This window comes from Chiloscyllium punctatum, chromosome 19 (genome assembly GCF_047496795.1).
Source record: "Chiloscyllium punctatum isolate Juve2018m chromosome 19, sChiPun1.3, whole genome shotgun sequence".
In the NCBI taxonomy this organism is placed as follows: Eukaryota; Metazoa; Chordata; class Chondrichthyes; order Orectolobiformes; family Hemiscylliidae; genus Chiloscyllium; species Chiloscyllium punctatum.
The window spans coordinates 60,722,210-60,731,756 of record NC_092757.1 but is presented as its reverse complement, the minus strand read 5'-3'; the positions used below and the strand labels follow the sequence as shown (position 1 = coordinate 60,731,756).

At 68.1% G+C, this 9,547-nt stretch overlaps 1 protein-coding gene across 2 annotated transcripts in view; it reads left to right on the top strand.

Annotated features, from left to right (window-relative positions):
- The first annotated feature begins 908 nt into the window (after window positions 1–908).
- rnf43 (ring finger protein 43) overlaps window positions 909–9,547 on the top strand; it is a 196,119-nt gene continuing 187,480 nt past the window's right edge. For both annotated transcript variants that reach the window (XM_072589512.1, XM_072589510.1), the window contains exon 1: window positions 909–1,355. In XM_072589512.1, the coding sequence (XP_072445613.1) occupies window positions 1,128–1,355 (228 nt within the window). In that variant the 5' untranslated portion in view covers window positions 909–1,127. The remainder of the gene's footprint in view (window positions 1,356–9,547) is intronic.

The following is a 9,547-nucleotide window of genomic DNA, read 5'->3' as shown; positions in this document are numbered from 1 at the left end:
CGTCGAACCTCATCCCAGACCCTCTGCCTCGGTGTGCAAATTATGCTCCGCCCCTCAGCCTGTCACTCAGACACTGCCCCACCCCCAGGATTGTAATCACAAGTCCCTCCCATATTGTTGTCAATCACTCCCTGCCCGCCCTTCTATTAGTCAATCAGACCCTGCCCCGTCCCTCAGGTTGTCAGTCTGACCCAAAGCCGCCGTCAATCCGTCACTGCCCGTGCCCCTCTGGAGACAACCAGATTTAGCCCCGCCTATTGGACTGTCAATCATTCACTGTCCCACCCTCTTCCCCACAAATTGACTGGCCCCGCCCCAAGCTGTCAATCAGACACTGTCCCCGCCCCAGGGATGTCATTCACAATGGTTCCTGACCCTGGGCCGTCAGTGAGACATCAAGTCCCTTCCCCCGGGAGATGGACAGAAACTGTTCCCGCCCCCGAACTGTCAGTCAGACACACCCCTCCCCCACGTGCAGTCGGTCAGACACACCCCGCCCCCGAGCTGTCAGTCAGGCACGTTCCCGCCCCTCGAGCTGTCAGTCAGAATGGTTCTGGCCACTGGACTGTCAGTCAGACACTGTCCCCGCCCCCGGGCCATTAGTCAGATAATGTCCCCGCCCCCCGGGCTGTCAGTCAGACACTGTCCCCGCCCACAGACTGTCAGTCAGACTGGGTCCCGCCCCTGGTCTGTCAGTCAGACACTGACCCCGCCCCCGGGCTATCAGTCAGACACTGTCCCCGCCCACAGACTGTCAGTCAGACTGGGTCCCGCCCCTGGGCTGTCAGTCAGACACTGACCCCGCCCCCGGACTGTCAGTCAGACTGGGTCCCGCCCCTGGGCTGTCAGTCAGACACTGTCCCCGCCCCCGGGCTGTCAGTCAGACACTGTCCCCGCCCCTCTGCTCGCTCTGGTGGAGAAGGAGAGTTGTGTGTGTCCCGGTGCACGGTTATTGTTGGAGGCGGGTTTGTGGCCGACGCCGCTCGGGTTCGTGATCGCTGGGCGCAGCGGCAGTGCGGCCCGGGGCGGTGACCGTGCGGCCAGGTGAGCCGGTGCCGGTGAGAGTGTGTCCCCGGCTCGGGGGGGTGCAGCATGCCCGCGGCGGGCCCCCCGCACCAGCTCGCATCATGAGGAGCGCAGCGCTGCTGCTGCTGGCTCTGCAATGGCTGTGGAGCGCGGCTTTGGCGTCGGCCAGATCCGACTCGGAGTCGGCGGAGGACGAGGAGACCGTGGCCGAGATAGAGGTGGTTCAGTACCGAGGGAACGGCGTGGTGCCCAACAACAGCACCCTCCTCCTCCACGGACACTTCGCCGGAGCTGGCATGAGAGTGGCAGCAGAGGGCAAACTGCTGCAGGTAAACCCGGGCTCGGGAGCTGGGAGTTCAGGGAGAGTGAGAAAGGGGGGAGTAGAGAGAGAGGGTGGTGCAGGTGAGAAAGGGAGAGAGAGAGAGAGTGGTGCAGGTGAGAAAGAGAGAGAGAGAGAGAGAGAGAGAGAGTGGTACAGGTGAGAAAGGGAGAGAGAGAGAGAGAGTGGTGCAGGTGAGAAAGGGAGAGAGAGGGCAGTGCAGGTGAGAAAGGGAGAGAGAGAGAGAGAGTGGTGCAGGTGAGAAAGGGAGAGAGAGAAAGGGGGTGCAGGTGAGAAAGGGAGAGAGAGAAAGGGGGTGCAGGTGAGAAAGGGAGAGAGAGAAAGGGGGTGCAGGTGAGAAAGGGAGAGAGAGAAAGGGGGTGCAGGTGAGAAAGGGAGAGAGAGAAAGGGGGTGCAGGTGAGAAAGGGAGAGAGAGAAAGGGGGTGCAGGTGAGAAAGGGAGAGAGAGAAAGGGGGTGCAGGTGAGAAAGGGAGAGAGAGAAAGGGGGTGCAGGTGAGAAAGGGAGAGAGAGAAAGGGGGTGCAGGTGAGAAAGAGAGAGAAAGGGGGTGCAGGTGAGAAAGAGAGAGAAAGGGGGTGCAGGTGAGAAAGAGAGAGAGAAAGGGGGTGCAGGTGAGAAAGAGAGAGAGAAAGGGGGTGCAGGTGAGAAAGAGAGAGAGAAAGGGGGTGCAGGTGAGAAAGAGAGAGAGAAAGGGGGTGCAGGTGAGAAAGAGAGAGAGGGTGGTGCAGGTGAGGGGGGGAGAGGGTGGTGCGGGTGAGGGGGGGTGAGAGAGGGTGGTGCGGGTGAGGGGGGGAGAGAGAGGGTGGTGCGGGTGAGGGGGGGAGAGAGAGGGTGGTGCGGGTGAGGGGGGGAGAGAGAGGGTGGTGCGGGTGAGGGGGGGAGAGAGAGGGCGGTGCGGGTGAGGGGGGGAGAGAGAGGGCGGTGCGGGTGAGGGGGGGGGAGAGAGAGGGCGGTGCGGGTGAGGGGGGGAGAGAGAGGGCGGTACGGGTGAGGGGGGGGAGAGAGAGAGAGCGGTGCGGGTGAGGGGGGGGGAGAGAGAGAGAGAGGGCGGTGCGGGTGAGGGGGGGGGAGAGAGAGAGAGAGGGCGGTGCGGGTGAGGGGGGGGGAGAGAGAGAGAGAGGGCGGTGCGGGTGAGGGGGGGAGAGAGAGAGAGAGGGCGGTGCGGGTGAGGGGGGGAGAGAGAGAGAGAGGGCGGTGCGGGTGAGGGGGGGAGAGAGAGAGAGAGGGCGGTGCGGGTGAGGGGGGGGAGAGAGAGAGAGAGGGCGGTGCGGGTGAGGGGGGGAGAGAGAGAGAGAGGGCGGTGCGGGTGAGGGGGGGAGAGAGAGAGGGCGGTGCGGGTGAGGGGGGGAGAGAGAGAGAGAGGGCGGTGCGGGTGAGGGGGGGAGAGAGAGAGAGAGGGCGGTGCGGGTGAGGGGGGGAGAGAGAGAGAGAGGGCGGTGCGGGTGAGGGGGGGAGAGAGAGAGAGAGGGCGGTGCGGGTGAGGGGGGGAGAGAGAGAGAGAGAGAGAGGGCGGTGCGGGTGAGGGGGGGAGAGAGAGAGAGAGGGCGGTGCGGGTGAGGGGGGGAGAGAGAGAGAGAGGGCGGTGCGGGTGAAGGGGGGAGAGAGAGGGCGGTGCAGGTGGGGGGGGGAGAGAGAGCGGTGCAGGTGAGAAAGGGGGGAGAGAGCGGTGCAGGTGAGGGGGTGGAGAGAGAGAGGGCAGTGGAGGTGAGGGGTGGAGAGAGGGCGGTGCAGGTGGGGGGGGAGAGAGAGAGGGGGCGGTGCAGGTGAGAAAGGGGAGAGGGGGCGGTGCAGTGAGAAAGGGGAGAGGGGGCGGTGCAGGTGAGAATGGGGGGAGAGGGGGCGGTGCAGGTGAGAATGGGGGGAGAGGGGGCGGTGCAGGTGAGAATGGGGGGAGAGGGGGCGGTGCAGGTGAGAATGGGGGGAGAGGGGGCGGTGCAGGTGAGAATGGGGGGAGAGGGGGCGGTGCAGGTGAGAATGGGGGGAGAGGGGGCGGTGCAGGTGAGAATGGGGGGAGAGGGGGCGGTGCAGGTGAGAATGGGGGGAGAGGGGGCGGTGCAGGTGAGAATAGGGGGGAGAGGGGGCGGTGCAGGTGAGAATGGGGGGAGAGGGGGCGGTGCAGGTGAGAATAGGGGGAGAGGTCGGAGCAGGTGAGGGGGGGGAGAGGGCGGTGCAGATGAGAAAAGGGTGGGGAGAGAGCGGTGCAGGTGAGAAAGGGGGGGAGGGGGCGGTGCAGGTGGGGGGAGAGAGAGAGAGGGCGGTGCAGGTGAGTGGGAGAGAGAGAGGGCGGTGCAGGTGAGTGGGAGAGAGAGAGGGCGGTGCAGGTGAGTGGGAGAGAGAGAGGGCGGTGCAGGTGAGTGGGAGAGAGAGAGGGCGGTGCAGGTGAGTGGGAGAGAGAGAGGGCGGTGCAGGTGAGTGGGAGAGAGAGAGGGCGGTGCAGGTGAGTGGGAGAGAGAGAGGGCGGTGCAGGTGAGTGGGAGAGAGAGGGCGGTGCAGGTGAGGGGGGGAGAGAGAGGGGGCGGTGCAGGTGAGAATGGGGAGAGGGGGCGGTGCAGGTGAGAAAGGGGAGAGAGACGGCGATGCAGGTGAGAAAGGGGTGAGAGGGCGATGCAGGTGAGAAAGGGGTGAGAGGGCGGTGCAGGTGAGGGGGGGGAGAGAGAGAGAGAGAGGGCGGTGCAGGTGAGGGAGGGAGAGAGAGAGAGAGAGAGCGGTGCAGGTGAGGGGGAGGAGAGAGAGTGGTGCAGGTGAGAAAGGGGGGAGAGGGGGCGGTGCAGGTGAGAAAGGGGGAGAGTACGGAGCAGGTGAGGGGGGGGAGAGAGGGCGGTGCAGGTGAGGGGGGGAGAGGGGGCGGTGCAGGTGAGAAAGGGGGAGAGTACGGAGCAGGTGAGGGGGGTGACAGAGGGCGGTGCAGGTGAGAAAGGGGGAGAGTATGGAGCAGGTGAGTGGGGACAGAGGGCGGTGCAGGTGAGGGGGGAGGGAGGAGGGCGGTGCAGGTGAGGGGGGGGGAGAGAGGGCGGTGCAGGTGAGGGGGGGGGAGAGAGGGCGGTGCAGGTGAGGGGGGGGGAGAGAGGGCGGTGCAGGTGAGGGGGGGGAGAGAGGGCGGTGCAGGTGAGGGGGGGGAGAGAGGGCGGTGCAGGTGAGGGGGGGAGAGAGGGCGGTGCAGGTGAGGGGGGGAGAGAGGGCGGTGCAGGTGAGGGGGGGAGAGAGGGCGGTGCAGGTGAGGGGGGGGAGAGAGGGCGGTGCAGGTGAGGGGGGGGAGAGAGGGCGGTGCAGGTGAGGGGGGGAGAGAGGGCGGTGCAGGTGAGGGGGGGGAGAGAGGGCGGTGCAGGTGAGGGGGGGGAGAGAGGGCGGTGCAGGTGAGGGGGGGGAGAGAGGGCGGTGCAGGTGAGGGGGGGAGAGAGGGCGGTGCAGGTGAGGGGGGGAGAGAGGGCGGTGCAGGTGAGGGGGGGAGAGAGGGCGGTGCAGGTGAGGGGGGGGAGAGAGGGCGGTGCAGGTGAGGGGGGGGGAGAGAGGGCGGTGCAGGTGAGGGGGGGAGAGAGGGCGGTGCAGGTGAGGGGGGGAGAGAGGGCGGTGCAGGTGAGGAGGGGGAGAGAGAGAGGGCGGTGCAGGTGAGGAGGGGGAGAGAGAGAGGGCGGTGCAGGTGAGGAGGGGGAGAGAGAGAGGGCGGTGCAGGTGAGGAGGGGGAGAGAGAGAGGGCGGTGCAGGTGAGGGGGGGAGAGAGGGCGGTGCAGGTAAGGGGGGAGAGGGCGGTGCAGGTGAGGGGGGGAGAGAGGGCGGTGCAGGTGGGGGTGGGGGAGAGGGGGGGGTGCAGGTGGGGGTGGGAGAGAGAGAGAGGGCGGTGCAGATGGGGGTGGGGGAGAGAGGGCGGTGCAGGTGGGGGTGGGAGAGAGAGAGAGAGAGAGGGTGGTGCAGGTGGGGGTGGGAGAGAGAGAGAGAGGGTGGTGCAGGTGGGGGTGGGAGAGAGAGAGAGAGGGTGGTGCAGGTGGGGGGTGGGAGAGAGAGAGAGAGGGTGGTGCAGGTGAGGGGGGGGAGAGAGAGAGAGAGGGTGGTGCAGGGGAGGGGGGGAGAGAGAGAGAGGGTGGTGCAGGTGAGGGGGGGGGAGAGAGAGAGAGGGTGGTGCAGGTGAGGGGGGGGAGAGAGAGAGAGAGAGGGTGGTGCGGGGGGGAGAGAGAGAGAGAGGGCGGTGCAGGTGAGGGGGGGAGAGAGAGAGAGAGGGCGGTGCAGGTGAGGGGGGGAGAGAGAGAGAGGGCGGTGCAGGTGAGGGGGGGGAGAGAGAGAGGGCGGTGCAGGTGAGGGGGGGGGAGAGAGAGAGGGCGGTGCAGGTGAGGGGGGGGAGAGAGAGAGAGAGGGCGGTGCAGGTGAGGGGGGGGGGGGAGAGAGAGATAGAGGCGGTGCAGGTGAGGGGGGGAGAGAGAGAGAGGGCGGTGCAGGTGAGGGGGGGAGAGAGAGAGAGGGCGGTGCAGGTGAGGGGGGGAGAGAGAGAGAGGGCGGTGCAGGTGAGGGGGGGGGAGAGAGAGAGTGCGGTGCAGGTGAGGGGGGGGAGAGAGAGAGAGGCGGTGCAGGTGAGGGGGGGAGAGAGAGAGAGGGCGGTGCAGGTGAGGGGGGGAGAGAGAGAGGGCGGTGCAGATGAGGGGGGGAGAGAGAGAGAGAGGGCGGTGCAGGTGACGGGGGGAGAGAGAGAGAGAGAGGGCGGTGCAGGTGGGGGGGGAGAGAGAGAGAGGGCGGTGCAGGTGGGGGGGGGAGAGAGAGAGAGAGAGAGAGAGGGCCGTGCAGGTGGAGGGGAGAGAGAGAGGGCGGTGCAGGTGAGGGGGGGGAGAGAGAGGGCGGTGCAGGTGAGAGGGCGGTGCAGGTGAGGGGGGGGAGAGAGAGGGCGGTGCAGGTGAGGAAGGGGGAGAGAAGGGGCGGTGCAGGTGAGAAAGGGGGAGAGTACGGTGCAGATGGGGGGGGGGGAGAGGGGGAGGGCGGTGCAGGTGAGGTGGGGTGGGAGAGAGGGAGGGCGGTGCAGGTGAGGTGGGGGGGGGGAGAGAGGGAGGGCGGTGCAGGTGAGGGGGGAGAGAGGGCGGTGCAGGTGAGGGGGGGCGAGAGGGCGGTGCAGGTGGGGGGTGGGGGAGAGAGGGCGGTGCAGGTGGGGGTGGGGGAGAGGGGGCGGTGCAGGTGGGGGTGGGAGAGAGAGAGAGAGGGCGGTGCAGGTGGGGGTGGGGGAGAGAGGGCGGTGCAGGTGGGGGTGGGGGAGAGAGGGCGGTGCAGGTGGGGGTGGGGGAGAGAGGGCGGTGCGGGTGGGGGGAGAGAGGGCGGTGCAGGTGGGGGTGGGAGAGAGAGAGAGAGAGGGCGGTGCAGGTGGGGGTGGGAGAGAGAGAGAGAGAGGGCGGTGCAGGTGAGGGGGGGAGAGAGAGAGAGAGAGAGAGGGTGGTGCAGGTGAGGGGGGGGAGAGAGAGAGAGAGAGGGTGGTGCAGGTGAGGGGGGGGAGAGAGAGAGAGAGAGGGTGGTGCAGGTGAGGGGGTGGAGAGAGAGAGAGAGGGCGGTGCAGGTGAGGGGGGGGAGAGAGAGAGGGCAGTGCAGGTGAGGGGGGGAGAGAGAGAGAGAGGGCGGTGCAGGTGAGGGGGGGAGAGAGAGAGAGAGAGAGAGGGCGGTGCAGGTGAGGGGGGGGGAGAGAGAGAGAGGGCGGTGCAGGTGAGGGGGGGGGGGAGAGAGAGAGAGGGCCGTTCCGGTTAAGTGGGGGAGAGTGAGAGAGGGCGGTGCAGGTGAGGGGGGGAGAGAGAGAGAGGGCGGTGCAGGTGAGGGGGGGAGAGAGAGAGAGGGCGGTGCAGGTGAGGGGGGGAGAGAGAGAGAGGGCGGTGCAGGTGAGGGGGGGAGAGAGAGAGAGGGCGGTGCAGGTGAGGGGGGGAGAGAGAGAGAGGGCGGTGCAGGTGAGGGGGGGAGAGAGAGAGAGGGCGGTGCAGGTGAGGGGGGGAGAGAGAGAGAGGGCGGTGCAGGTGAGGGGGGGGGAGAGAGAGAGAGGGCGGTGCAGGTGAGGGGGGGGAGAGAGAGAGAGAGAGGGCAGTGCAGGTGGGGGGGGAGAGAGAGAGAGGGCGGTGCAGGTGGGGGGGAGAGAGAGAGAGAGAGAGAGAGAGAGAGAGAGCGGTGCAGGTGAGGGGGGGGAGAGAGAGAGCGGTGCAGGTGAGGGGGGGGAGAGAGAGAGCGGTGCAGGTGAGGGGGGGGAGAGAGAGGGCGGTGCAGGTGAGGGGGGGGGGAGAGAGGGCGGTGCAGGTGAGGGGGGGGAGAGAGAGAGGGCGGTGCAGGTGAGGGGGGGGAGAGAGAGAGGGCGGTGCAGGTGAGGGGGGGGAGAGAGAGAGGGAGGTGCAGGTTAAGGGGGGAGAGAGAGAGGGCAGTGCAGGTGAGGAAGGGGGAGAGAGGGGGCGGTGCAGGTGAGAAAGGGGGAGAGTACGGTGCAGATGAGGGGGGGGTGAGAGGGAGGGCGGTGCAGGTGAGGTGGGGGGGGAGAGAGAGAGGGCGGTGCAGGTGAGGAAGGGGGAGAGAGGGGGCGGTGCAGGTGAGAAAGGGGGAGAGTACGGTGCAGATGAGGGGGGGGAGAGAGGGAGGGCGGTGCAGGTGAGGGGGGGGGAGAGAGAGAGGGCGGTGCAGGTGAGGGGGGCGAGAGAGAGAGGGCGGTGCTGGTGAGGGGGGGGAGGGAGAGAGAGAGGGCGGTGCAGGTGAGCGGGGGAGAGAGAGAGAGGGCGGTGCAGGTGAGCGGGGGAAAGAGAGAGAGGGCGGTGCAGGTGAGCGGGGGAGAGAGAGAGAGGGCGGTGCAGGTGAGGGGGGAGAGAGAGAGAGGGCGGTGCTGGTGAGGGGGGGGAGGGAGAGAGAGAGGGCGGTGCAGGTGAGCGGGGGAGAGAGAGAGAGGGCGGTGCAGGTGAGGGGGGGAGAGAGAGAGGGCGGTGCAGGTGAGGGGGGGAGAGAGAGGGCGGTGCAGGTGAGAAAGTGGAGAGAGAGGGCGGTGCAGGTGAGGGGGGGGAGAGAGAGAGGGCAGTGCAGGTGAGGGGGGGGAGAGAGAGAGGGAGGTGCAGGTTAAGGGGGGAGAGAGAGAGGGCGGTGCAGGGGAGGAAGGGGGAGAGAGGGGGCGGTGCAGGTGAGAAAGGGGGAGAGTACGGTGCAGATGAGGGGGGGGAAGAGAGGGAGGGCGGTGCAGGTGAGGTGGGGGGAGAGAGAGGGCGGTGCAGGTGGGGGTGGGGGAGAGAGGGCGGTGCAGGTGGGGGTGGGGGAGAGAGGGCGGTGCAGGTGGGGGTGGGGGAGAGAGGGCGGTGCAGGTGGGGGTGGGGGAGAGAGGGCGGTGCAGGTGGGGGTGGGGGAGAGAGGGCGGTGCAGGTGGGGGTGGGAGTGAGAGAGAGAGGGCGGTGCAGGTGGGGGTGGGAGAGAGAGAGAGAGGGCGGTGCAGGTGAGGGGGGGGAGAGAGAGAGAGAGAGGGCGGTGCAGGTGGGGGGGGGAGAGAGAGAGGGCGGTGCAGGTGAGAAAGTGGAGAGAGAGGGCGGTGCAGGTGAGGGGGGGGAGAGAGAGAGAGAGGGCGGTGCAGGTTAGGGGGGAGAGAGAGAGAGAGAGAGAGAGGGCGGTGCAGGTGGGGGGGGAGAGAGAGAGAGGGCGGTGCAGGTGGAGGGGGAGAGAGAGAGAGAGGGCGGTGTAGGTGGGGGGGAGAGAGAGAGAGGGCGGTGCAGGTGGGGGGGGAGAGAGAGAGAGAGAGGGCGGTGCAGGTGGGGGGGAGAGAGAGAGAGGGCGGTGCAGGTGGGGTGGGAGAGAGAGAGAGGGCGGTGCAGGTGGGGTGGGAGAGAGAGAGAGGGCGGTGCAGGTGGGGGGGGGAAGAGAGAGGGAGGGCGGTGAAGATGAGGTGTGGGGAGAGAGAGACGGCGGTGCTGGTGGGGGGGGGGAGAGAGAGGGCGGTGCTGGTGAGGGGGGGGGAGAGAGAGAGGGCGGTGCTGGTGAGGGGGGGGGAGAGAGAGAGGGCGGTGCTGGTGAGGGGGGGGGAGAGAGAGAGGGCGGTGCTGGTGAGGGGGGGAGAGAGAGGGCGGTGCAGGTGAGGTGGGGGAGGGAGAGAGAGAGGGCGGTGCAGGTGAGGTGGGGGAGGGAGAGAGAGAGGGCGGTGCAGGTGAGCGGGGGAGAGAGAGAGAGAGAGGGCGGTGCAGGTGAGGGGGGGAGAGAGAGAGGGCGGTGCAGATG